General features: G+C 47.0%; 13 protein-coding genes across 13 annotated transcripts; 5 read left to right on the top strand and 8 right to left on the bottom strand. All coding sequences in view use genetic code 12, as the record gives it.

The window, feature by feature from the left end:
• Window positions 1-521: 521 nt before the first annotated feature.
• Window positions 522-2,534, top strand: DOT4 (ubiquitin-specific protease; the record flags this gene model as incomplete). The annotated part of the gene is made up of 1 exon (XM_025487264.1): window positions 522-2,534. The coding sequence occupies one exon, from the start codon at window positions 522-524 to the stop codon at window positions 2,532-2,534; it is 2,013 nt and encodes a 670-aa protein (XP_025340712.1).
• Window positions 2,535-2,746: 212 nt separating this feature from the next.
• Window positions 2,747-3,376, bottom strand: MOH1 (Moh1p; the record flags this gene model as incomplete). The annotated part of the gene is made up of 1 exon (XM_025487265.1): window positions 2,747-3,376. The coding sequence occupies one exon, from the start codon at window positions 3,374-3,376 to the stop codon at window positions 2,747-2,749; it is 630 nt and encodes a 209-aa protein (XP_025340713.1).
• Window positions 3,377-4,864: 1,488 nt separating this feature from the next.
• Window positions 4,865-5,737, bottom strand: CXQ85_003632 (mitochondrial 54S ribosomal protein uL22m; the record flags this gene model as incomplete). Its single annotated transcript, XM_025487266.1, has 1 exon — window positions 4,865-5,737. One exon carries the CDS (start codon window positions 5,735-5,737, stop codon window positions 4,865-4,867), a length of 873 nt encoding a protein of 290 aa, XP_025340714.1.
• Window positions 5,738-6,996: 1,259 nt separating this feature from the next.
• CSH3 (Csh3p) lies at window positions 6,997-7,635 on the bottom strand (the record flags this gene model as incomplete). The annotated part of the gene is made up of 1 exon (XM_025487267.1): window positions 6,997-7,635. The coding sequence occupies one exon, from the start codon at window positions 7,633-7,635 to the stop codon at window positions 6,997-6,999; it is 639 nt and encodes a 212-aa protein (XP_025340715.1).
• A 358-nt stretch (window positions 7,636-7,993) lies between these two features.
• Window positions 7,994-8,662, top strand: RAC1 (Rho family GTPase; the record flags this gene model as incomplete). The annotated part of the gene is made up of 1 exon (XM_025487268.1): window positions 7,994-8,662. One exon carries the CDS (start codon window positions 7,994-7,996, stop codon window positions 8,660-8,662), a length of 669 nt encoding a protein of 222 aa, XP_025340716.1.
• A 243-nt stretch (window positions 8,663-8,905) lies between these two features.
• Window positions 8,906-9,562, bottom strand: NOP6 (Nop6p; the record flags this gene model as incomplete). Its single annotated transcript, XM_025487269.1, has 1 exon — window positions 8,906-9,562. One exon carries the CDS (start codon window positions 9,560-9,562, stop codon window positions 8,906-8,908), a length of 657 nt encoding a protein of 218 aa, XP_025340717.1.
• A 129-nt stretch (window positions 9,563-9,691) lies between these two features.
• CXQ85_003636 (uncharacterized protein) lies at window positions 9,692-10,240 on the top strand (the record flags this gene model as incomplete). Its single annotated transcript, XM_025487270.1, has 1 exon — window positions 9,692-10,240. The coding sequence occupies one exon, from the start codon at window positions 9,692-9,694 to the stop codon at window positions 10,238-10,240; it is 549 nt and encodes a 182-aa protein (XP_025340718.1).
• Window positions 10,241-10,304: 64 nt separating this feature from the next.
• On the bottom strand, window positions 10,305-11,738 carry CXQ85_003637 (uncharacterized protein; the record flags this gene model as incomplete). Its single annotated transcript, XM_025487271.1, has 1 exon — window positions 10,305-11,738. One exon carries the CDS (start codon window positions 11,736-11,738, stop codon window positions 10,305-10,307), a length of 1,434 nt encoding a protein of 477 aa, XP_025340719.1.
• A 1,214-nt stretch (window positions 11,739-12,952) lies between these two features.
• Window positions 12,953-14,317, top strand: CXQ85_003638 (putative oxidoreductase; the record flags this gene model as incomplete). The annotated part of the gene is made up of 1 exon (XM_025487272.1): window positions 12,953-14,317. The coding sequence occupies one exon, from the start codon at window positions 12,953-12,955 to the stop codon at window positions 14,315-14,317; it is 1,365 nt and encodes a 454-aa protein (XP_025340720.1).
• Window positions 14,318-15,944: 1,627 nt separating this feature from the next.
• Window positions 15,945-18,416, top strand: NPR1 (serine/threonine protein kinase; the record flags this gene model as incomplete). The annotated part of the gene is made up of 1 exon (XM_025487273.1): window positions 15,945-18,416. One exon carries the CDS (start codon window positions 15,945-15,947, stop codon window positions 18,414-18,416), a length of 2,472 nt encoding a protein of 823 aa, XP_025340721.1.
• Window positions 18,417-18,518: 102 nt separating this feature from the next.
• MRPL19 (mitochondrial 54S ribosomal protein uL11m) lies at window positions 18,519-18,953 on the bottom strand (the record flags this gene model as incomplete). Its single annotated transcript, XM_025487274.1, has 1 exon — window positions 18,519-18,953. One exon carries the CDS (start codon window positions 18,951-18,953, stop codon window positions 18,519-18,521), a length of 435 nt encoding a protein of 144 aa, XP_025340722.1.
• Window positions 18,954-20,642: 1,689 nt separating this feature from the next.
• CXQ85_003641 (uncharacterized protein) lies at window positions 20,643-22,313 on the bottom strand (the record flags this gene model as incomplete). The annotated part of the gene is made up of 1 exon (XM_025487275.1): window positions 20,643-22,313. One exon carries the CDS (start codon window positions 22,311-22,313, stop codon window positions 20,643-20,645), a length of 1,671 nt encoding a protein of 556 aa, XP_025340723.1.
• Window positions 22,314-23,931: 1,618 nt separating this feature from the next.
• Window positions 23,932-25,413, bottom strand: CXQ85_003642 (uncharacterized protein; the record flags this gene model as incomplete). The annotated part of the gene is made up of 1 exon (XM_025487276.1): window positions 23,932-25,413. The coding sequence occupies one exon, from the start codon at window positions 25,411-25,413 to the stop codon at window positions 23,932-23,934; it is 1,482 nt and encodes a 493-aa protein (XP_025340724.1).
• Window positions 25,414-26,207: the final 794 nt, after the last annotated feature.

Genomic DNA, 26,207 nt, shown 5'->3' on the forward strand with positions numbered 1-26,207 from the left:
AAATTTCAAGGCCCTCTGGAATCCCTGACTCCTTCAACAGGGTACTTGTGGTCCACAGTGGGTGTCTCAAAAATGGTTGCAAAATGCGAGGCAGGCAGCCCAGCCAAGGCAGGCCAGTCCACGCAACAGTGGTACAGCGCGAGCCACAGGAACGAGAACCCAACCATCCATGCCACCTGCCAGCAAGCGCTGCCGGAGATTTAAATGTGGTCAGATGAATTTTGTCTCTGGTATTTGCAGACCATGGATTCTTCGAATCCACACTTTCATGGTTTTTTTTGGATTTCCATCGCCTGGAAAACTCCAAAATCCCACCTTCGGTGGTCTTCTGGAGTTTCTTTCCTGCGCACATCACCTTCCCGATTCATTCTTCCCTTCCTGCCTTCAAGAATCATATTTTTTTTTTTTTTTTGGCTTTCTATATGGCGTTTTTCGCACCTAGCAACACCTTCACCAACCGTTTCTGAAAGACCCAGTTGTACCCCCCAAAAACCACTGGTTTCCCGTCCATATTTTCTGCCATGTCCAACCCATTGGTCGACAGAATCCTAGGCAATCCGTTGACTTTTGTCACGGCCAAAGCTCCCGAAAAAGAAACCGCCGCAGAAAAACACCCATCCTATATTGTCCTCGGTAATGACGCTCCTCAGGCATCGCAGAAGGACGAGTCCACGCTTTTGAAACCTAAAAAACAGCCGCTCAAGAAACTCCAGCCTCGGTCCATGGCTGATGCTATTGCTGCTTATACGGGTAAAAAATATATGACCAAGGCTGAACGCAAGAGAAGCACGCCTAAGCCTGTGGAGAGCGATGAAGGTGAGCCTGTGGAGCCCGAGAAGAGTAGTAATGTTGATGTGAGTGAAGAGGAGGAGGAAGAAGGTTCTGACTCTGAATCACAGTATGAGCTGGCGTCTGAGTTCCAGACTGACTCGTCGTTCCATGGGTTTCGTAGTTCCAGTGAAGAGGAGTCCAAGTCAGAGACTGCTGATGCTGAGGCTAAGGAAGAGACGTCTAGTGATAACGATAACGTTTTGGTTGACGAAGAGGATGAGCTGGACGATGAGTCGTACGATGGAGACGCTGCCGAGGTTGAAGATAGCGATGAGGATGACGATGACGATGAGGAGGAGGATGAACCTGAAGGTGACTTAGAAGAAGAGGACGCTTCAGACGAGTCCAACGCCGAGGAAGACGCTCTGGAGGTGAATGACGCTTCCAGCAACGGCTCCGTGGTCAAGGAAGACATGCATCAGCTTAGAAGAGACTTGCTTGATGACGCTAAGAAGACTACGCCTCCTACATCGCCAGAAACCGCTGCTGAACCTAAAGACTCGGAATCCAAGCCAAAGCCTGTCACGTTGGCTAAACACCCCAAGGGACACTATAACATCACAGAAACAGCCGTTGACCGTGGCCAGAACGGTTCCCAGAGAATAATAAAGAACTGGACAAAGAAGTTTCAAGGGAAGCATCCTGTGGGTCTCCTTAACTTTGGCGTCACCTGCTACATGAATTCGGCCATCCAGCTGATGGTACACATTCCTGCTGTTCAGCACTACCTCCTAGAAGTGCTTGAAGGTAAACACGAGCTTCCTGCTAAGAGCGTAACGCATACTGTGGCGGAACTCTCAAGCAGAATGTGGGGTTTCTCTTCGGGTCACGGAAAGGGGCCACGTAAGTTTGTCAACCCAAAGAAAGTCATTCAGAGGCTTTTCGATATCAATTGCATGATGAGTGAATGGCAGCAAGAGGACTCTCATGAGTACTTCATGAGTTTGATGTCCCGCTTCCAAGAAGACTCTACGCCTAAGGGCAAAAAATTAAACGAAAGCATCATCTACGATATCTTTGGTGGTCTATTACAGCAGGAAGTGACTTGTCGTGAATGCAACACCGTCAGCACAACGAAGCAAGAGTTTTATGACTTGTCGCTCGGGCTCAATAAGAAAAGACGCAGCTCTGAAACGGAAGAAATCCCTTGTGGCCGCTACTCCATCGAGAAGAGTATCAACGACTATTTCTCCACGGAAACGATTAAAAAAGATAAAGTGGACGAGAGTTCAGGCTACCACTGTGAAAAATGCAAAAAGCGTACTGTGGCATCTAAAAAATCCATGATCGAACGCAGTCCAGAAACACTCATGGTCCATTTAAAGAGATTTAAGTTCAACGGCAGTTCGTCCTCCAAGGTGAAACAAGCCATCGTATACCCCGGGTTTCTAGACTTGGCCCCATACACCATGACGCAAGAGTCAACCAAGTATCAGCTCATTTCGGTCATTGTTCACGAGGGCAGGTCGATTCTGTCCGGACACTATATTTGCCATTGCCTTCAGCCAGATGGCTCGTGGTCAACGTACGACGACGAGTACATCAACAAAACAGACGAGAGGAAGGCCATGAGCGATCCTTCAGCATACTGTTTAATTTACACGAAACTCACGCCGAAGGGCGAGAGTACATCTAATGGCGAGGTAAGCAGGAAGAGAAAGAGAGATAGAGGCGGATCTGTGGCTAAGAAAGCCAAACATTAGCATCATCATAGCATAATTTAAATCGGTAATGAAAGCATGGTAGACGAGTTGAGGGATGTAGATCTACAAGAGGCTTTTACACGTCATGCTACCAGACTACACCTATTCACAAAACCTTTCGATTATTTAAGCACTAAACCAACCTATAAAAAACTAAAACCAAACAATGTATAGAGAGAAGAAAAGATGAGGGAGAGAAGGAGCGACCAGAGCTAGGCATCGACAAAGACATTGGGGTCCTCGTCGTGCTCGTCAAAGTCGTCCTTCACCGCCAGAAACCGCTGCAGAGCGGTTCTAGCGCCAGGGACTATCCGAGCCAGGTCGATCTTGATATTAACAGTGCCAAATTTAAAGTCATCCGAGCGTCTTCTGCGAAAGGACTCAACCAGAGAGTCGTCATCCACAGAACTAGCAACGCTATTGGCAGAGGACCGGCGGCGGCGCAGCAGGCGAGCTTGTTGCAAGAGAGAAGCGGTGGAGGAGTGGTTGGGAACTTCACGTATAAATGCCCTTTCCACTACATACTTGCCCTCTTTGTAGGCTTCAGCATAGGCAGCCAGTTTCTTGTAGTACCAGCCCAAACGGGTACGGCACTGGGAGCAGCGGATATCATTGACCACGTAAACGCCTGTCCGAAACGTTTTCTCCTGGTCAGGCCCGTCAGGCTGAACATTGATAAGCTTATCAACCAAATAGGCGTTACCGGAAGCACCAGTGAACTGGTCAGAGATAACCAAATTCGAAAGGCATAAATGGGACAGACATTCGTTGCAGACAAAGATTTTATTGTTCTTTGAGTCGTAGGAGGTGTTTTCAAAGAACTCTGTAGTTTTCAACCCCATGATGAATTTGAGTTGAGGCGTGGGGTTGAAGGGAATGGGGGAGGGCCTTTAGGCGGAACTTGAGCCAAGGGGAACTTTGTAGCGTGAGATGAAATGGACGCTAATGAAAACCAAAGAAAAGTGATGTGGTGGACGCCTTGGAGAGTCCAGAAAGTGGGATTCTGGGGAAAAGCGGTAGGGTTCTAGAATTCGGGAGGGCCTGGAATCGGAGGAGCCTCGGAGTACGATAAGGAGACTGCAAGGGTATCAGGGGCAAAGCAGCAGGTAACACAGGGCCCGTAGCGGAAGATAAATAAGGGAGGTAAAAAGAATAGTTGGCAGAATGACAAAAAAAAAAAAGTAGTAGTAGTACAGACTGCCATAATGGGCCGAATTGTGTGCCAACTGGTTACGGTGTAGGGGGCCCAAATGCAGAGAGAGGCATAAAGCATACGCACCAGGAGTCATGTCGTAGTCAGGCAGGCAGCGCAGCAGCGCAGCAGGCTGAACGAGGAGGAGGAGGAACAGGGAGAGACTAAGAAGATAAGGACATGGGGAAGGATGTTGGTAGAAAATATTAGGGATTTTTTGAAGGGAAATCGGGTCTATTTATATTGGTCAGGGGGCGATCTAGGGGGTAATGGTTTTTGTGTGGCGTTCTATTGGTGGTTATTGGTCTGGTGGTTCCAGTCATAAGATTCCCCATTCTGGTGAGACAAAGAGGAGACAATTCGCAAGCCAAAAGGAAGAGGAAGAAGAAGAAAGAGGAAGAAAGAGGAACGGGTAAAAACAGGCACGAAGGAGTTTGTTTGGGGAAACTATAAATAAAGGGGATCTGTCACTTTTTGGAACCCACTTTGACCGCTTTTTGCCTTGTTCTTTTTAGCTTTGGGCAAGGTTGGATGGGGGGTGGGTGGCTCCCTTTTTCGTTCTGGTCCTGCCTCTTCTGTTCCTCTTTCTTGCGCCAATGTCGCATTTCGCAGTGCATTCAGTGGTTGCGAAACGGAACGGGCCAACGGTCTGGCTCAGCGGTTAAATTCTGCTTTTTTCGTCTTCTGCTTTTTTCGTAAGAAAAAAGTGGAATCACGAAAAAAGGGATTGAAGGGGAAGAGGATGAAACATCTTTTTAGCTGCCTAAATCGTCCCTTTTCTGTGTAAGTTGTCGCCTGATGCTTCCTCGGCATCAGCTTGGCTCACATTCTACCTGCCTGTCTGTCTGTCTGACTTTCTTGTTAGTCTCCCTTGCACCATACATACTCTGGTGTTCCGAACCGTTCCGGACTTGCCTCCTACTTGTCTCTTTCTTATTGCTTATGCCACTGCCGGGCCCCGCCTCTAAAGGTTATTGGTAACTTGGATGTTGCTGCCGCAGTGTAACCACAAAGAGCTGTGTACATTCTACGATTACCACGGCTTGGACAATCTCATTGTACTTTACTTTGTAGTCAGTGGTCCTAACGGCGAAGGTAGTGGAGGTATCCGGTCAATGCTGTATGTACATGTATCTATTTACCATCTGTAGTAAGAGTGAACCTTGAAGTTAAGAGGCTCGTTGTTTAACAACAGTTTAGGCTTGGCTGCCAACTGTTTCTGTGCCTTTTCCCACGCAATTCTCTGCTTGGTTTGGCTGCCCTTGAGGATAGCCTTTAAGTGAACGTATGGGTGGTGAATGACACCTGTACGTCCACGGCCCTTGATATCGGGTCTTTTGATCCACCCTCCATCAGAACCGACCCAGAGTGCTTGGATAAACGCTTCGTCTTCGTCAATGCCAACCTCCTTGGCCTGGCCAAGTGCACGCTTTAGGAACTTCTCCAACTCAGTGGACATCTTTTTAGGGTTGAAATGCAATTGGTTAATGGCAGTCTTGACGTTGTACCCACGCACAAATCTGTTCACCACTGTGGCTTTCTTCATGGACGATTTGATACGGTACGACTTGATGTACACGGTGGGCTCCAAAATGTCAATTTCTTCACCTGTAAGCGACACCTTGTATGTCTTGTTGGACTCTGGGTCACGGATATACTGTTCGTTCTTGAAGAATCCGTTCTGCTCTACGTTCAACGCAAAGAGTCTTCTCTTGAGTGGACTCACAAACTTATCACTGCTGAGCTGTTTTTCTTTGACTTCTTTAAGGTAGTGTTCCTGCAAAGGTTTATCATCTTTGGGGAGTGGTTTTTCGCCAGTCTTTGCTTCCTCCTCTGGCTTGGCTGGAGCTTCTGGTTCCTCTTCAGTGATCGATCCGAACAAACTGCCTTGAGCGAACGGCCTGCTGGTGGAATGAAGTGATCTGGCAATGCTTGGTTGGGATACAAGTGGGCTGCTGGTACGTAGCACGTGGCCAGCTCTCGCCGAGATCCATCCAAGCTGTCTGAACATGGTGAATCCGTGAGCTTTGTATGGTGAGGTTGAATCCACTAAGAAGGATTTTTCACTGGATGTACCGGTACGCACACTACCCTTGATGATGAATCAACCCGTCTTCAGATGCCCAAGACGTTAACAGAAAGTGGTTAAGGCATTCAAATATGAAGTTTTCTGAAATTTGAATATTTCATTTATGCTGTGTCATTATGTGTTGTCCATTTAGGTGAACGGTTGCCTTATTGTCTCCTCTCATCATCTCAGACACTCCTCCATCTACACTAAATTCCAGTTCTTTTATATTTTATATGATATGCTGTATTTACTCGTCGTCGTAACCCTTCAAGTTCGTGTCTCTGGCCCTCGTTGGCAATGGGTACACGAATGGGATTGGCTCGTGGTTCTCGTAGAGAAGCTTCTGTCTCAACGGAGTCAACAACAACAACACTGGAGCCAGGACACCCAAAAGGACGGAAAAGAAGAAATGTGGCTTGGTATGAGCGTGGTAGCGGGCCCACTGGTTTTGTTAGTATAGGTTGAAGATGGTGCTTGGCTTCGGTTTGGCAGAGGCACAACATATATCGATGCTGAGTTGTCCCCAAAAAGAGACATCACTTCAGCTGAATTCACATACTCTAATAGGCTGCTTGTAGTATACGGGGTACTCGCCCCAGACTTTGTCGGTGACACCCATGGTTAGTTCTTTTAAAGGTTAGTGTTTTATGAATGAGAAATCGCTTATTGGTTGGTTCTGGTGTCCGGGTGTTTTACAGCTCCAGTGCAAGTAGGAATGGTAGAGACGTTAAAGAGGCAGATACGGGGAGTGAAGGGCAGATATGGGTGTTATTGGGAGGTTCATTGGAGGGCTGACTTTATGTTATTGACTTCTTTCAATTAGTTTCTTTTTTTTTTATTTATATTATTCATATTCACAAAGTATGGTGAAATGCAATCTACTACGTATTTCGCAGCCAAACCACGAACCTAAGTCAGATCTGGAATTGATTAGACTAGCCATAAAAAAAAAAAATGAATTTAATTTAGAAATTAAAAAGTGGCTATTACTGGATCAATTACCCCAGTGAGGGTTCAACCTTGACTTTGCCACTTTCTTAATGCTAAATCATTGACAAATGCTGCCTACTGTTACTCTGTACTTACAGTAACCTGCTCCCTATACTTTCTCCATTCTACACCAACCGGTCTATACGAAATCGTTTCTTAAAGCTATACACCTCACGAGTCACTTCGTGAGCCACCTCAGAGCTCTCCGCCTAGGCGGTTCTCTTCTTAGCCTTGCCCTTGGCCTTGGATCTAGTCTCCACGCCAGAGGCAGAAGCCTCAGAAGCACCAGTGACAGCTGGGTCAACCCCAGCGTTACCAGCAGCCTCCTTAGCCTCCTTCTCCAAGAAGTCTCTCTTGAGCTTGTTGTCGTACCATTCAGCATAGTACAAACCAGCCTGAAGGATAAGAACACCAGACAAGGCAATGACAATCATGAATTGAGAAGCAGCCATCACGTTAATACCGGTGTTCTGGTCAACCTCACCCCATTCGCCAGTAATACAACTGTTCACACCGATTCTCAAGTTGGTCAAGTAGATCACAATGCCCACCATCATCAAGCCCAAAGTACCATACTCAAAGTACTTGACGTCTTCATGTGGCTTGTACAACTTGATGAAACAGCCAGTAAGACCCAAAAAAATCACAAAGTGAAGAATATGGTGGATTCTCATAGGAGCATTGGCCCAATTGGAGTAATGGGCCAAAGACCTGGCAAAGCCTGCCTCGTCATACTTCCAAAGCGTGTTGTAGTCATAGGCAGAATTGGAGTACACCACACCAAGACCAAACGAGGTGGCGGCAATAATAAGAGCCGAACCAACGGGAACCAAATCTTTGTAAGCCATGGCTATATGTGGAGTGATGGGGTTGGCATTTGGACGAATTTTCTGGGGGCGGTTGGTTGCGAGAGTGAACAAAATGTGCACCCGTACACCAGCAAACCAGGGGAGGTTCAGGCCAAGGGTATTTCCCAACTACAAATTTCTTTTTTCGTCAGGGGTATATAAAGAAGTGAATTCCCACTTTCTCTATCGTCTTGTAGGATTTGTTTTCCCTTGTTTATGGCCCCCTGGCGCTGGACCGTTCCTCCCATTCTGTTCTCACGCAGTGGGCTTATGCTGGCTTAAAAACGCTTTTCGCGCCCATATATCTTTACATCCTAGAACTCACCTCACAACCATCAGTTAAACTACACAAGATCTAATGAGAGGTATCAAGGCAGTTGTGGTAGGCGATGGTGGCGTCGGAAAGACGTGCCTTTTGATCTCGTACACGACCAACACTTTCCCCAACGACTACATCCCTACTGTGTTTGACAATTACTCGGCCTCGGTGATGGTCGATGGTGAGCCCATCAAGCTTGGTCTTTGGGATACTGCCGGCCAGGCTGAGTACGATAGATTGCGTCCGCTTTCTTACCCACAGACAGAGATTTTCTTGTGCTGTTTCTCTGTGGTGAACCCTGACTCGTTCCAGAACGTTAGAGCTAAGTGGATTCCCGAGATCTTGCACCATTCGCCAAGAGACATTCTTATTGTGCTTGTGGGCACCAAGGCCGACTTGCGAGACGATTTGCATCTTCTTGACGAGTTGGCCGTGAAGAAACAGAAACCGGTGACCCAGGAGCAGGCCGAGAAGTTGGCTAAGGATGTTGGCGCCATTCGTTACATCGAGTGTTCTGCTGCTACCCAGCAGGGCGTTTCCGAGCTTTTTGACTACTCCATTCGAAGTGTTTTGAACCCTCCTCTGCAAGCTCCAGCTGCTGCAGCCACCACAACCAAAGATACTACTAGCACTCCAAGCAGTGCTTCACAGCTAGAAGCCGGCAAGAAGCGTAAAGTACGCAAGGCCAAGAAGTGTGCCATCTTGTAATCTAACGACGCCATGAACCTGAAGCTTCCTCTTGCATTGTTGCATTCTAACGTCTTTTCGGTCTGCTGGCTGGCCCGTGGTGCTCCCCCCCTTCGAAAGGCTCGAGGCAAAGCTACGGAAGTAGACTTACTTCGCTTTTGTACCATGTTTTTGTGTATTATTTAGGCTGCCTGTGTTTCTTCTCTATAGAATAGGCTAATATTTTAATAAAGTATCTTGATATGAAAATAGTCTATGGTCTCTTCACTTGAGAAGAGCTGCTCTGGCTGGATGCATCGATGGTTGACCAGTGGTTGGCTTTTCGGCGTCGTCATCCTTCTTTTCCGCCCTGGCGGCCTCCGCCTGCTTCTTGATCCTCTCTCTTCTCTGTTCCTCCAACTTATCGTTCTTATCCTTCAACTTCTGCTGTCTAGCCTCAGAGTTACCTCCTCCACCAACCGTGAGCTCCACATTGATCTTTCTGTTCCGAAGCGTCGACTTGTGCATTCTTAGCGCAAGCTCCATTTTACTCTGGATCTCGCTGTTATCGTTATCAAACTCCAAAAATGCAATGCCCTTCTCCTTTCTGATCCTGATCCTGTCAGGATTAGCGTTCTTGAAATGGGCCACCAACTCGGCCTGCTGGATATCGTACGGGAGGTTTCCCACGAAAAGAAGAAACCTGGGTCCTTTGCCGTCGTTAACACCCTTACCTTTCTTACCTCTTCTCGTCTTTCTCTTCTTCTTAGGCTGCTCAGGCTCATCTTCCTCAGCCTTTCTCTTCACACTCTCCTCCTCTTCCTTCTTAACCTTTTGCTCTTTCTTTTCAGCTTTCACGGCCTGCTCCTGTTCACGCTCATCCTTAGACTTTCTAAACAAAAGCGCCTTCTGCTTCTTCTTACTAACCTTCTCTTCACCCATGGTCTTTTTCTCAGAAGTAGTAGTCGATGCCCAACGCACTCACTTCACCAGACAGGCCTAACTATGGTGCGAATCTACCATGTATAATTGCCTAAATACCCCTACCACTTCTTCCACCAACTGTAGCACATGGACTGTTCTGGACACTCAGAACATACAGACAGATCATTGGCGACTACGGGAAGAGATCCCCAAACCGGGAGCCTCTGGCATGGGCTGGGGCAGGATCTGGCGCTGGCGCTGGGCACAGCTCTGCCTGTGGGTGTTGTGTTGGCTGATAGAGAGGGTGAAGAGGTAAATAGAGCTGCGGAGGGTGTTTATCAAGATCCATTGCAATCGTCGCCGGCTAGAAGGTGTAGATCAGGCGGGAACGAGGATTTTGCGGCTACGGTGAAGAGACTCAAACAGGGGAGGAACATGACGTCTGCTGAAGCTGAGAGGGAACAGGCGGTTCGTGGCAGGTCCAAGGAACGAGCTACTCCTGAACAGGGTGAAAGCGATCCGGGGGAGATTTCACTTATGGGGTTTGGCGGCGTAGGCCATTGGAAAGAGCTGGAACTGAACTCACAGAGCCATGGTCAGGGCCAGATCCATAGCCAGATGCATACCCAGCATATACATCCCCAGAGCCACTTGCAGAAACTGGCCCAGCATATCCACCTTCTGAAACGTCGGTGACGAAACTACCATACTTTTCTAAAATTTGATTCTAATTACTAATAATTAATATACATGGTCTATGTTACTTCTGCGTTTCGTTGTAAAGGTCGTCGTACATCCCCTTGAGCGAGTTGTATGCTCCCGACACCTTTTCGAGCTTTTCTTCAAGCTCTTTGATTTTGTCCAGTTCTTTGCTCTCGGCCTTGGTTGCTTGAGCAGCTTGTTCTCTCATTTCTGTCTTGTACTCTCTTTCTTCTTCTGCAAGTTCAGCAAAGAAGTCGTTCATGCTTTGCGGCGGCTTGACCTTTGCACAGATCTCCATTGGTACGACATGCTCGTCAGGTTCACCAGAGAATACAACTCTCTTTAACGGCAGCAAAAGACGCTGGTTCTTCTCGTATGTATGCTGAGACTTGAGCAATTCATCGGAATGTGCTTCAACCTGAAGGAATGCAATTGCTGATTTGCATGGCGTAAACGCCTTGATGACTTGTTTTGTGACGACGTCTCCCACAAACACTTGTCCACTGGTGTCTGCAGAAATAATGCTCATGGAGTCAAGAGATATGCTGATTCTCGTAGGATAAGTGCCTGCTGCGGATTGATGGTACACGAAAGTCTCTCTGGCATCTGGATCTTCGGCCACAGTGACAATCTTTCCGGTTCCAAGAACTGCTTCGAGAGCATTGGAAACCTTGTTCACAACGTACAAAGGAACCTGTCTGATGGAACCGTTTGAAAGACCAGCGTAGAAAACTCTGTCAGCTTCGTCCCTGGCAATACACTCAACTGGAGAAGAAAACACAAATGTGCCCAACAGACGCTTGGCAACCAAATTGTAAACTCTCACTGTAGAGTCCCTAGACGAAGAGTAGATCTTGACATCTTTAGGAGCTGGCGAGTTTGAAACGCAGATATCCGTAACAGCCAAAGTATGATCAGAAAAGGTTGCCCATGGTTTAGCTGGAGTTTCGTCAAAGGACACAAGATCAGCCGTTCGCCATACCGTCACACGGGAATCCAAACCACCAGTAACACAGAAAGTGCTGTTGTGAGTGAATCGTATACACGTAATGCCCTGGTAATGGGCATCTTTCACGCAAAGCAAGTTTCCCGAAGCTAATTCCCAAATGTAAAGTTTACCAGTTTTCGAACCGGCAGCGAGTAACCATGGAATATGCTGTTTAGGCTTTTCATAGATCTCTTCTTCTTCTGAGCCCACTCGTGGATGCTCTGCAATGCTCAAACAAGACATATCTTCAGGAACAGGAAACTTCTGGTCGACACCTTCCTTGCCCCAAGAGTAACATGAAATAAGCGCCTTGTTCTTTCCAGCAACAAATAGACGTTCTCCACGGCCCATGCCTGTAATAGCAGCACCATTAAGAGGGCAGTCTGCGTTTCTGAACGAAGCATAAGTGTGTGATTTATGGACAGATTGGGCAGCTCCAAGCGACTCCTTGGAGTGTTTATCCTCTGGATCACCCTGGGTTACGTAGAATGCCACTTCATCCATGGTTGGTAAAGAAGACGTAGTTGATGGTGATGCCTGCTCTGCATACGAAGATAACTTGAGATGCCACAGATGAGGTACTGAAGAGGTGGGGCAGGGGTGGAAGAGAAGGGATGGAAAGATGGTGAGGTTGTTATAATGAGTTTTGAATGGTTTTCTATTTGGTCCGTTTCTAATTGCTTGATATTTTTTTTTTTAGGGTTTTTTGGTGAATTGGTGGAGGTAGTTTGGGTTGGCTGGGCTCTGGTAATGGCTGCGAAAAATTAGTGGTTGATGGGAAGCAGGTTGGAGGTTTAGGAGAAGGCAAAAAGAAGAAGAAGAGAAGGTTATAAAAAATAGCTATTGGTTGAAATATGGTAAATTGGAACACTGGAATTGAAGACTGAAAAAAAAAAAAAAATGGAGAATAGGAAGTTCGTAAGTGATGGACTTCTAGTTGCGTTGGAGGCCAGTACAGTAGACCTGGTAAAAAAAAAGTAAAGGATGTAAACAATGCCAAGAAAGATCCTAGTAATACTAGTATCGTCTTATTGAAGGCAATGAAGATTAGTTAAGACGTAAACGTATTCATTGCTGTATGTGTAAAGGAATTATTCTTCATGCTTCCATCTACTAGTCCCTTGGCAGAGCGCATACCATTGACCGAACGTGAACACCAAATCTTGGTATTAGACATCTGAAAATTACATTCAACTGTTAAATAAACGTTCATCGTTCTCCTTGAAGATTCGCTATTAACTCAACCAGGTGCCCGTCCACGAGAGGTAATGGGATCTTACATGCTCACTTCTCTCATACTACTGCCTACTCCAGCAGTTCCATAGACCTTTCAAAGTCAAAGGCAAGGAATTCGAAACCATGGCATTTTTTAGCAAGCATGATACCAATCTCGACCTTCACAACCCCAATTACAACCTCTTCTTCTGTATACCACAAACCGACTGCTCGCCCTCTACGTCTTACCTCCATTTTGCAGCCATTTACACTATCCAACAAAACCACTTTAAAACCACCAAACCGCCCCAAATCCAATCAAACCCCCTTCATCAACCACTCCTTCGTTCCAACCTCCCCGAACCATCTAGCAACACCTCCAGAACACAAGTCCAGCTTTAGCCGCCTGGCCTGGAAAACACCCGTTCACCAGATGCTCTTCGCCTATACCCTAGTCTACTTCGCCAACCAACCTCATACCACCATACTAAAGCCACTTTCAAATGCCTATTGATATTGTGTCTACAGCCATCTTTGATGGTACTCAGGCTATTCCAGGCTGGGACTACTTTACTACTTATGGCCCTGCGTTGGCTGCTGCTGCCGCCACCAAGTACTATTTCGCTGGCGCCTCCAACACGTTCAAGAGAGAGTTACATGGACGCGTTTATATCATCACTGGAGGTACTTCGGGACTTGGAGCTTCGGTAGCTTATGAGTTGGCCCTTAAAGGGGCTCAGATTATTCTCTTGTCTAGATCTACAGATGATGCTTGGACGGTGGAGTTCATTGAGGACCTTAGGGACAAGACGAACAATTTCATGATATACGCCGAGCACTGTGACTTGAGTTCGCTTCATTCGGTTCGTCTCTTTGCTACTAAATGGCTTGATAACCAGCCGCCACGTCGTTTGGACGGTGTCATTTGCTGTGCTGCTGACTGTCTCCCAAGAGGCAGAGACAGACAAGTGTCTGTGGACGGCGTGGAGAACCAGCTTGCGGTGAACTACTTGGCTCACTACCACTTGCTTACGCTTCTTAAACCTTCGCTCCAGGTCCAGCCTCCTGACCGTGATGTTCGTGTCATTTTAACTACTTGTACTTCCCAAGCAGCTGGACTGATCGATAAGGATGATATCTTATGGGAATCTCGCCAGTACCCTGTCAACTCCCCATGGAAGGTTTTTGGTACTTCTAAATTATTACTAGGCATGTTTGGACGCAGGTACCAACGCTTGCTTAACGACTACGAGAGAAAAGATAACGCTCCTTGCAATATCAAGATAAGCATTGTCAACCCTGGCACCATGAGATCGCCATCCACTCGCCGTTTCATCTCAATGGGTACCATTTGGGGCTTGTTCTTGTACATATTATTGTACCCAATCTGGTACATTTTCTTTAAGGATACCGTCCAGGGAGCCCAGTCGCTTCTTTTTGCTATTTATGCCCCAATGTTGGGTGCCCAAGATGGAGGAAACATCATTCAAGAGTGCAAGATTTTAACCAAGGTCAGAGCGGAGTTGACTGATGATGAATTGCAAGAAGAGGTCTTCCAGAAGACTGCTGAGCATATCGAAAAGTTGGAAAAGCTGTCTGCGATCGAAAGAAAGAAGCAAGAAAAGAAGCTAGGCCTTGACAAGAAGAAGGAGGAAGCCGAGAAGAAGAAAAAGGAGGATGTCCATGAAAAACCTGAAACCGAAGAGGATTTGCAATACAAATTGGACATGATCCGTAAGAGTATGGGTATACTGTCGCAAGATGGGGACATGCCGCTCTTCCCAGAGGAAGGTGTTGAAGAGGCCAAGAAGAAGCACACGCAAAATGCCACCGGCAAGAAGCCTAGGGGCAAAGCCCGCAAGCGCTAAGAGAGGTGGAATTGCCTAGATGCTGAAGGTTTTTTGGATGTCCCTTATGGCCCAATTGATGGGCCTTGCCATTCTACTTGCTACTAGAAAAGGCTACTTGGCTATAGCAGACTCTAGTCTTCCTAGAAGAGTGCTTAACGGCTCAAGTTACTTCAGTTACTTCAGTTAAGTCAGGTTCACTCGAACAACAGTGATCAATGACACAGTAGTCCCACCCAACAAAGTGAATAGCTCTAATAGAGGGACACCAGCACCAGCTTGTCTCAAGTTATGGAATTCCAGGCATCTGTAAGCGATTAAGTAATTACTAAAATCTAAATCGTATATTTCCTATCGTTCTCTCACCATATGGAATGGCTGCAAACAACTCTTTCTCAGTAAGTACCACACCAAAGCACTCCAAAAAGCACTCCAACAAACCGAAAACAGCTCATATCAATAAATATGTCTTCATTTCTTGCCCTAAATACACCTCAGTCCCCGGCAGACTACCCACTTAAAATAACCACAACATCTTATCAGATTCCTACCCTCCTACATTACCAGCGCTCAGACCTCACCTACTCCCCATAGTACCCTCCACGCCCCAAGCCATCTCATCTTCCCTCCCCATCCCATCCCACGCCCTTTCTTTTCCTTCCCCTCCACCTCCATCCATTTCCATCCCTTACCATAAAAGCATACCCCACAGCGGTTACATACGGAAGGAAGTCTACGGAACCGCCCACCGGTCATGGCTGCAAAGTATATAGAGTAAGTGGGTGCGAAAAGGCCCCTATACTGTCCAGCGCAGGTGCCCAAAAAAATGCCTGAATCTGACTCTGGTGGACTGACCGACCCACAACTGCCGTGCCGACCCGAAACTACATATCCAGAACGTTTCAGTGTTGAGCTGTTTATGGGTTTTTCACTTTCTATTTTATGCTTTCTAATTAATACTTCTTCTTCTCTTCCACACTTAGTCTCACTCTCAGACTCGCCACAGCTCGTCTGAGCTCGTCTGCCCAGCTCGTCTGAGGCCGGCCCGGTACCGCTAAGCACCAGGTGGGACATTTTTCATTATGTAGGGAATGTGGGTTGTAGATGCCGTTTGACATTGCAGTGTTTACCTTCCACTTCCATTTTCTTCCATTTTCTGCATTTTCTTCCTTTTCTTTTTACCAAATCCCAAATTAAATCTAAATATCTCCCTCTATCTTGCTTCTCCTGAAGACTCACGACGGCTTATCTCAGATTGCGCTAGTTTTTCACACCCAATAGCAGCAACGCCAGATAACATCACACTGCTGGAACACACCGCCACCAACTTCTGACATATTCTTAACCCCACTTGTTAAAAGCCACTAGTCACTACGGCCACTCAAATAGTCGACCCGAAACACCTCCATCTACTGGCTACGAATTGGATCCAAAGGCTGGGGAAGACAAAGTCACGTGACCACACTTATCTCTCATCTGCTCACCCATCACTGGCCGGCGATTTCCACCTTCCTCCACAGCCTTTGATAACCTTCCAAAGGCACACAATCCATATCCATAACCTGGAAGCGTCCGCTGCTTAATTGCATTCCGAATCAACGGATCCTTCGCCATCATATCTCCCGTTTCCATATAGATCCTCCCCCGCATGACCGAAAGCAAGCCGGGGCCGAACCATAAACAGCCTCAACAGGCTGTCAGTTCGTTAACCAAGTTATTGAACGAGTCGAATTCCAATGTGGGCTCGAAAAACGCCTCGCTGACGAGTTTGAACCTGCCCGGCTTTTCCGAACCAAAGATATCTCCATCCACGGCTATTCAGAACACAAGCTCTGATGATAGCGGTATTGCTCTCCAGATCAACCCTCCAACCACTATAAAACACCAAAATGACACTGCTGTAGGTGGAAGCAGCATCCTGCCTCGCCAGAAGACCAGTTCGGTGGCTCCTGGCCTGGATCACCCCGGTTCGAATCCTGTCATTATGAATGGTGGGTTTGACCAGTCCAACCAAGGCCGTGACATTCCCTTTGGCGGCCGCTCCTACGGATCCAAAGATATCCCTATACGACCACCACAGGCGTGCCAGAGTCCTAGAGTGAATAGAACAAACTCTGTGTCCCATACTTCGTTTTTTGCTACTGGAGGCTACGGATCTGAGAGTTTGTCATCTTCTATTCCCTACGTTGCTCCTGGCGGACGTGGTAACAGTGTAACAAGCAATGACCCAACTGGTTCTTATAAGGGAAACAACGGTTTTGCCAGTAATGGCACTTCTAATCTTTCAAAGGCTTTACGCAGCAATAGCGTTACCTCTGAGTCACTGGACCACGTTCCCAACTTACCTAATGGCCAACCTATTCTGTCTATCCACTTCCTGTCGCCACAAGTCAACTCAATGTCTATCGAGCCTCGTTTTGTTATTTCCAAGCAACGTGTTGCTCAGGCTCAGGCCCAAGCTCAGGCCCAAGCTCAAGCTTCTTTATCAAGCTCTGGACGTCAAGGCTCCCAACTGGGTCTTTCATACTTCTTTTCTTCCAAAAACAAAGGAGGGCTGCAGAAACCAGGCTCTTCCACTGATCTTGGAAGCTTCTACAACAACGCACCTACAACCATAAACGAAAATGCCGTCATGGGAACATCGCCTTCGAGTCTTTCCTCCGCAGACTCAGCCAACATGTACAGCTCTTCCAGACATAACTCCATGGCCAACTTGAAGCGTTTCTTCAAGAAGAGCCAGTCGCCATCCCAGCCAATTCCTGTGGGTAAAATGTCCACTTCCATGCGGTCGACCAACTCTGGAAGTATTCCAGCCGGTAGTTCTTTCGCTACTGCTTATACAAGTCAATCAGGCGGCTCTAATGTTTCTGAAAATTCGTATTCAAAGTCCCCTGTCACTGGTTTTGCCGTGGGCTCGGCTTCAATCAGCAGAACCCCATCGTTGGTGCGTGACAGAAGAGGTTCAATTAACGGTATCAACAACCAGCAATCCCAGCAGTTGCCATTCTCAAAGAGATACAGTAAATATGGTGAGAGCCTTGGTGCTGGTGCTGGTGGTGCTGTTAAACTTGTCAACAGGTTATCCGATAAAAAGACTTTTGCAGTCAAGGAATTTAGACAAAAGTACCAAAACGAAACCAAGAGGGACTACGCCAAAAAGATCACCAGCGAATATTGTATCGGCTCAACCTTGAAGCATCCTAACATCATTGAGACCGTCGAAATTTGCTACGAAAACGAAAGAATCCTCCAAGTGATGGAATACTGTGACTTCGACTTGTTCGCCATTGTCATGTCCAACAAAATGTCCCGTGAAGAGATCAACTGCTGCTTTAAACAGATCTTATCGGGAATCAACTACTTGCATTCTATGGGATTGGCCCATAGAGATTTGAAGTTGGATAACTGTGTTGTCGATGCACGTGGTATTGTCAAAATCATTGACTTTGGATCAGCCGTTGTTTTCTCCTATCCATTTTCCAAAACTTTGATTGAAGCTCAAGGCATCGTCGGATCTGATCCTTACCTTGCTCCTGAGGTTTGTGTCTTCAACAAGTATGATCCTAGACCGGTAGACGTTTGGTCTGTGGCGATCATCTTCTGTTGCATGATGTTGAAGAAGTTCCCTTGGAAGGTACCAAAGATGATCGACAACAGTTTCAAGCTCTTTGCCACTCGTGATGAAGGAAAGTCATTGAGTGAGATGCTTGTGAAGACCCCTGACACGTTTAGCATGCCAGAACTCGGATCAGCTATAGACGAAGTTGATGCTAGCGACATGCTCGAATCCCCAGGCCAAAATGGCGACAGCAAGCTGGGAGAAGGGTTGTCCCACACTTCCAGCGAGACTGGACTTGGGCGTCTTTTGCTTGCATTGCCTGAAGACTGTCGTCCTTTGATAGGACGGATGGTCGAGTTGGCACCCGCATGCCGTATTTCAATCGAAGAGTGTTTCCAGGACGAATGGTTGAACAGCATTTGTATGTGTGCTGTTGAAGAGCGCATCAACGAAGACGGTCTGTTTGACTACCAAGTGTTCAAGGGCCCCGACCACGACCACACCACGGTTGACCAATCCAAGGCCCACATTGCGGCTTTCGACAAGAACAAGAAGAAGTAAAACGACACCCCCATCAACCCTGTCATATAGTATAGAGAAATTGCATACGTTAAATTCGTGTTTTTGTATTTACATGTCTATGATACATTAGAGTATGGGCACCTATGGCTCCACACGGACACCGATGGCCTCCGCCGTCAGGATGATCCCTCCGCATATCTGCTGCAAGGACAAATCCTTGTGTCTTTCGTCGGTTTTCTTGATCTTTGCAATCTCATAAATGTGTTTCAAGGAAAGCGTCTCTCCCACAGACTCGTGGGTAGGTCTACCAGCACCCTGAGGAGCCTGAGCGGCCTTCAAAAGAAGCCACGACGTAGGAGGAGAGTTCATTTCAAATGTAAACGTCCTGTTTGGCTTGACGGTCAAAAGAACTGGAATGGGAGTACCTGGAGCGTAATGAGCAGATCTGGCGTTGAACTCTTTACAAAAGTCGATGGCCTTGACACCTTTCGAACCCAAAGCTGGACCCACAGGAGGAGCTGGAGCAGCCTGGCCAGCACCCACAATCAACTTGACCAAGACGTTTTTGGCAGACATGGCGATGTGGAATGGAGAGGGTAGTAGTTTTTCACTTGGTGTATGAGAAAATTTGATGTGTGATATATGAAGGAGACAGAGAGGTGAGGGAGTAAGGGACAGTGAAAGGGGGATGGGAGGAAGAAAATTGGTTAAGGAAAATGGGGTTAGGGTAAATGGGGTTGGAAAAGTGGATTTCCAGGTTTATAGCTATTTTTATGGAAAACTGGATGGAATAGCGGGACCCTCCAGAGTCTTGGTTTGACTGAGGGAGTGAAAAATTGGGCCCGCACTGTTAAGCTAAGAGGTGGATACCAAGGGGAGGAGGAGAAAGTGGATGGGACGCCAACACTAAATATACAGTAAGGCTGATAATATCTAATAGGTTGGAGCTGTTTTTCAAGTATATTAGTGGAAAAGTAATCGGGTTCGTGTTGTATATGGTGTGGTTGTATTGGATACTGTGGACTGCCTAGTAAGGGCTGGTAGAGACAGGCCACTGTTTTGCAGCCATTTCACTGGATGAGTGCTTTCGCTGAAACCTCCAGTATATTATTCTGAATCAACAGAGCATTTGATTACCTTCTTACTGACAATACCGGTTATATAATTTTGGTTATTGTACAACACTTCTTCAATTTTGGCGGCTGCCTGACCCACTCTTCAGTGCTTACTCTAGTCAAACAGTATCTATGAAGCTTTTAAGGTTCAGATGGCTAATACAGAATCAACCAGTCGATTTCACTTTCTCTATTTATTTCCAAGCTGTGGAAGATTCCTCCTTCTTTTCTATTATTCTTAAAAAACAAAGTGACCACTTATTTATATGTTTCCAACAAACTACCTTGAGTTCTACTGTATTATGGTCAGTTTCTATGGTTTATGAGAATTCCTAATTATACAAAGTCTGTTACCAAAAATACAATTCGTAACCGTAGTACGTTACTTTCATGGAAAATAACTTTTCTAATTGAATTCAACAAAAAAAAAAAAAAATCTTGACAGACAACGGTATGAGTCAACTTTACTGGTTACATGGTGTTACCCGTACCAGGAATGTGTGATCCAGCAGAAGGAGCATAACTGAAATGATCATGATCATACCTCTACAGACTGTAATCCCTCCTTTATCATAATAACCAAGAAGTAAGCATTTCCTGATGATCTTCTGAAAATCACCTTGTCTACTGTAAATTAGGTTTATTGAAGGAAGCCATTGGGCAAGCTGGAATCTGAACTACACCTTTCTGCCTACCGTCAACACATACCTGCCAATCTGTTACTTTCTTTATTAAATTACTCCCTTCACTAAATCACCATTTCCATTGAATCAGACGTAATTCATCAATTCCACTTTGCTTGTCTGGATCTCTAAATGTACCACGATACCTAATAATAACTTTCAGGCACGGCTGAGTTCTAGAATTAATTATCAGGAACCTGCCAAATGTCGACAAATGTCTCTCCTTATATCATATCCCATGTGGCTTACCCGTTGTTAAGGAGGCTCAGATCACAAAGCCCAATTATACAAACGTTTGCAGTTGTACCAAAACAACAACCTTATTTATAGTAAACAAACAATCCAAACGGTCAACTCTATTCTAGGCCGACCATTGTTGATTATTATTTTCATTATCAAAACATTTTATTAAAAATAACATTGTAGAATAAAATTATCTAACCCAAAGTGACTTAATATTTTTTATGCTAAATTTCTTCAAAGAATCTCAGTCGAGAATTGTTGCTATGGTTCTCCTCCATCAATAGAGGGGCATGATTGTGTGCTTGGAAGAAAAGCTCGTCTTCGTCTTCAAACTCTGACAGCCTTTCTCGCACATGTGTACCACCCATGGCTCCGTAGTTTTGGTTATTGTCCTGGTGTTCAGGCATTGTATCCATTCGATTGATGTCCGAATTCATGCGTGAGTGTCCTGGCCCTCGGTGACTGGCCGAACTAGAATTCATTCCACCAGTACCATCATTAGAGTTTCCACCAGTAGCTGTGCCGCTGCCGTGGAAAATGGAGTCAAGGTTATTACTGTTCGAAACACCGCGGTATGCAAAGTCTTCTGAAGTATCATGAGCAGCTGCTCCACCGGCAGTTGCGGCAGCAGCACCTCCTAGGAATGGGTCAGAAACAGCAGCCCTAGAATCGAGATGCCTTTCAAGATCATTGTAGTTATCCACCGTACCAGCACCGCCCGCAGCGGCACCACCAGCTCCAAGGCCGAAAAGCTTCTTGAAACCGGATTTTTCATTTGATTCACCTGAAGTGTCATCTGCAAAGTCAGGAGAATGGTTGGTAACTCTAGAACGACGCTTCTTGAGGAATAAGAAGAGCACCACGAGAGAACCAATCAAGATTGTTCCACCGATGGAACCAACAAGACCTCCGATAAGCTTAGCGTTTCTCTGTGACGTTCCACCGTCAGAGTCGCTGCCATCAGCGGTCGTGGGCACAGCCACCAAGGTTGTGATTGTAGTGTCTGGGAGCACGCTGACCGTGGAGTAGTAGCCAGCATAATGAGACGAGCCTGAAGTGAACAGGGTCATCGAATGCAGAACTGAAGAAGTCTTCAGGGCAGACGAAGACGATGTAATCAGGGAAGACTCCTCCTCCAGGGAAGACTCAGAGCTCAGAGACGAGCTGCTTGAGGAAGAACTGGAAGAATCTTCGGAACTAGAACTTGAGCTAGAAGGCTCTGTAGAAGACGAAAACTCGCTGGAGCTGGAGGTTGGCAGCTCAGACGAAGTCGACAGCGAAAAAGATGACGAAGTAGAAGATGCAATAAATGACGATGAGGGAAAGGTTGAGGAAGGTTCCGAGCTCTCTTGAGTCGAGGAAGGTGGTTCCCATGAGCTGGTTGGATCAGCAGATGACGAAGGAGGCACCCACAGAGACGTTTCCAGGGACAGTTCAGAAGATGACGAGAACAGCGAAGACGATGACGACGAAGACGATGATGATGGTTGCGTCGAAGAAGATGTCGGAGGCTGTTCAGATGACGACGTCAGCAGGGGTAGCTGAGAAGACTTCGAAGGAGTCGTCGTTTCTGAAGAGGATGGAAACGTCAGCGAAACAAACAGCAGGCTGGACGAAGCCAGCAGCAGTGGCAGGGACGTTGTGTTGGAAGACATTTCAGAGCTCAGCAGCAGCGGCTGAGGCAGGGAAAATGAGGATTCAGACGAAGAAGGCGGCCAGGGCGCGGACGAAGGCGTCAATGTCTCAGAAAAATCAGACGAAGACGGCGTCAGGGAGTCAGTCGGCAGCGACAATGTGGATTCAGTCGTCGGTGAAGGTTCCAGGGACGGAAGTGTTGAAGATGAAGTAGTAGTAGGTGACTCCAGTGAAGGAGAGGGAGAGTGCACGGAGGACATTGTTGGCAGTGGCAGGAACGAGGGAGTGCTAAAATTATCACTGTGCGAAATAGACTGGCTGAAGGACCCTGGCAGGGAAGCCATGAACAGGGAGGAGGTTGATGGGGAAAAAGTCAGCAACGACGATGATGACGAAGATGATGTAGTTGATGGGAATGTGCCAGTTGATGAGGGCGTTAACGTTGGTGGATCCAGGGAAGTCTGTGAGGAGCTAATAGTGGAAGACTGCGAAGTGGGCAGGGCGCTCGTGGTTGCAAACAGAGAGGTCAGGTTAAGGTCCAGCGGACTGGGGACGTCTTCTCTTTTGAAATTGAGGTTTGCAAAAAGACGTGGATGCGGGAGATAGGCTGGTTTTGTTGCCTTCGATCCGCTCGCACGTTGGGGCACAAAGGGGGCACTAAATATAACAGACCAAGGCATATGGGGCCTTTTTCGATGCTGGGCGGGTGTGTCGTCTGAAGGGGTGGCTCGGCAGGGGTGCGGCGGAAAACAAAAAAAAAAAAGGAAGGCAGGAAGCAGAATTGGCTGCAAGCGCTTACGGCTGGGCAGGCGCGGGTGGAGGACAAAAAAAGTGTGCAAGCGTTGAGTTGAAATTTGGACTTCTTTGGGGGAAGTTTTGCAATAAAGGTTAACTGGGAGGTGGCACTTTTGTTCCGGAATGTAGGATTTTTTCCGTATTCGACAATGTCTGTTTTGGAGCGATGCCTTGGGATTAACCGCCCGTGCCTGTGCGATGGTTGCTAATGTCTCGGATCGCTGAAAACGTTTTCAGAGGGATCAAAACACGCAGGACTGGGAACAACCACAAAGTACCCGTAGGGGAGGAACTGCCGCTGTGCTGGTTCCCTCGGGACGTTCAGTCAAGTGGTTGTGGTTTGTAAGGTGTTCTTCAACTTCTGTGCTGCTGTGACAGGGTGGAGGCGGCAGGCGGGAGGCAGGTTGGAGGCTCAAGCTGGGGGGACCACTCAAGTACCAGGACAAAAAAACTCTTGGGCGTACGGGGCCGCCGGCGCTTTTTCAATGCAAAAAAGTGCAATTTGGTAAAAATTGCTACTTTCCACTTCACCTCCAGGAGGGGGGCGAAACATATCCTTTTTATATTTTATCCCATCAGCGCCGCCCTCCTTATATCCCTTGAATATTGCTCGAACCCTCCTTGGGTGCAAATTACTCGCATCACATCTGCACATACTTTCGTACCACCGCTCGGGTTTGCTTCAGTGGCATAGTGCGACCTGCCGCAGGGGCCCTGCCGGGAGGCTTTTCAATCTTAAGCTTAATAACAATGTAAGCCTGGTTTTTCCAGGGCCCAGGGCCTTGTTGAAGCCTCCTTTCAAGTCCGAGGCTAGGAAAATCCGAAAATGGTGAAGTTTTAAAGTCTAATGGTGTGATGGATAGATGTGGATGTCCAAGAGATTTCACATTTTTTTTTTGGGGGTGCTCCCCCAATCTTGAGCGCTCCTCGTTCCGCCGCGACCATGATGTCATTCCACCATCCCATACAATATCGAATCGTTTCTTTTCGCAGCCACTGCTCAAAATCGTTGCATCTTTCCAAGCATAAAGAAATGGCCCTCTCCCCTCATGGAACAACCTTTTTCTTGTTGTTTTGCCGTGCCTATACCTGCAACGCTTGGAACCCTTTACCACTTATAACACCAAGCCAGTCGCCGCTGTTCTGTCTCCAACATACATTATTCACCTCCAATTCTTCATTATATGCGAGCATTGGTGTATCCATGACAGTACCAACATCGCTGGCCTTGGTGGAATTTCCATTGCGGAGGTCCCATACAAGCGCTTGACAATCGTCTCCAGCCGTTGCTAGCCAGTTCGTTGCAGGGTGCCATTGAATGGTGTTGACTGCTGCTTGGCTCATGCCGCCAAACGAACAATCAAGCTTCACTACAGGTAGGCCAGGCATTCTCATATCAATTACGAGCACCTGGTTCAGATTCACCCCGACTGTTGCCAAGTTGTGTTGGTCAATGTTTGAAGTCAGAAGCTTGAGTAAAGCTTGTGGGTTGTAGTGTGCTTGAGCTGTGGTGGGCACGGAGGATGCCAAGGGTGGGGCCCGCGTAGGTTCGTATATGATAGTAGAATGTTCAAGAGAACGAAGATCAAAAACACGCATTGATCCATCGTTACTCACACTAGCAAACACGTTGGTTGACTGGTGGAGGAATTTCACATCAAATACCTCCAGATCATGGGCAATAAGCTGCGTTTTAACATGTGCTGTGTCTCTGTCTTTGCCCAAGGAGTGTGATCTATTGAGGTCCCACACTGTGCATGTTGTATCAACGGAAGAAGTAATGATGATGCTTGAATCTGTCTTGTTCCAGTCAAAAGACGTAACTGGCGGGAACGTATTGATATCGTGAGCGTCACCATTGGAAGACGTATTGGCAGTTGAGTTATTTGCCAACAAATGCGTCTGAACTAAAGGAAACCTGCCGTCGACTTTAAGCTTCTCTGGATCTTGATCAACCTTATACAATCTCAACACTTCAGACGACGCTCCCAACCTGAGCACACCACCAGAGGAATGTTGCATCTGTGGATCCCATTGAACGTTTGTAAGAGGATATTCCACCGCCGTCTCAGCGACATTCGTCCAGTCAAATGCTCCAGTCAGACACGAAGGCAGATCTTTAGCTCTCAGCTCTTCAGAACTAGAGCTTTCCTCTGAAACGGTAGGTGACACGATCCCAGAAGAACAGTCTTTCTCGTCAGACTCCTCCTCTTCCTTATGCGTATACAACAGGCCATGTACTACCTGGACTCGGTTCTGGTAGCCTTCTCTAAACGAACTAAGCACCACCCAGTCATTGGTAGGATCAGAAGACACCCAATCAGCACAGAAAAGGGGATGCTGGGACGAATAGTACGACGCTCGATCACTAGCAGCCGTTCCGCTCTGAAAGTAAAGGTTATCCTGAACAGTCTTCTCGTCTGGCGGGTAGTTTGGATAAGCAAAGCGCAGGTTCAGCTGGGCCTGGGGACCTGTGGGAGAAAGTGGATACGAGTTATAGGAGCCACCGGATTGGGACAAGCCCGAAATGGAGCTGCGTTTGGGTCTGAGTTGCTGCCACTCCATCACAAAGAAAATAACGCTGGAATCAGGGGGGCTTTAAGGGCAATGTAGGCAATTGGGTGTGGATACTTTGAGTGTTGGGAGAGATTGAAAAGGTGCTGATATGGTGGAGGAGGAGGTTTCTGTGCAGGGCTCTCCATAATTGTAGACCACAACCACTACGGTGAAAAGGCCAGAATAAAGTTAGATTTTACATATCGGGTAGTTTTATCTTTAGTTGGACCCCTTCTTGACCAAATGGCCCCGTCCAGGGGTCCATCCAGCGTGGGCCTGAAATGGCTGCGAAATAGAGTTCCAGCTAGGGCAGTCATACCGCAACCACATATGATGGATGATCACGGGTGGAATGGGAAATTGGACGGGGGAAAGGTATATTAGGAAAGCTTATTGGCGTTGGATTTTGAACAAGCTGCTTTATATTTTGTGCTTTGGTTTGGGTGCTGTTTTGGCGAACATGGTGGTCTCACAAGCGCTTATATCAGGACAAGTCGTGGAGGTACGGCGCCTATTAGGCGGAACTCCATTCTGGAACGTGGAATTGGAATTGGCAGATGGAGAGGAAGGAGAGGGTGGACCTTGGAGTGAAATTTTATGGGTTTTTGAGTTTTAGCTGTTGTTGGGTCTTATCAGTTGATACTGAGTATGCAGCTGGTGGACCAGGTCAACCAAGAAGGTCCAATAAACTGCCCACGATGCTGTTGCCACGGCTTCTACGGCGCCTAATTGGCATAGGGAGTTCTCTGGCATCATTTCCTCGCTGCAAGGCGAAACGTATAAACTGCAACAAATGTTCAGAT

Source organism: Candidozyma haemuli, assembly GCF_002926055.2.
Source record: "Candidozyma haemuli strain B11899 chromosome Unknown E_2014730914, whole genome shotgun sequence".
NCBI classification, from domain to species: Eukaryota; Fungi; Ascomycota; class Pichiomycetes; order Serinales; family Metschnikowiaceae; genus Candidozyma; species Candidozyma haemuli.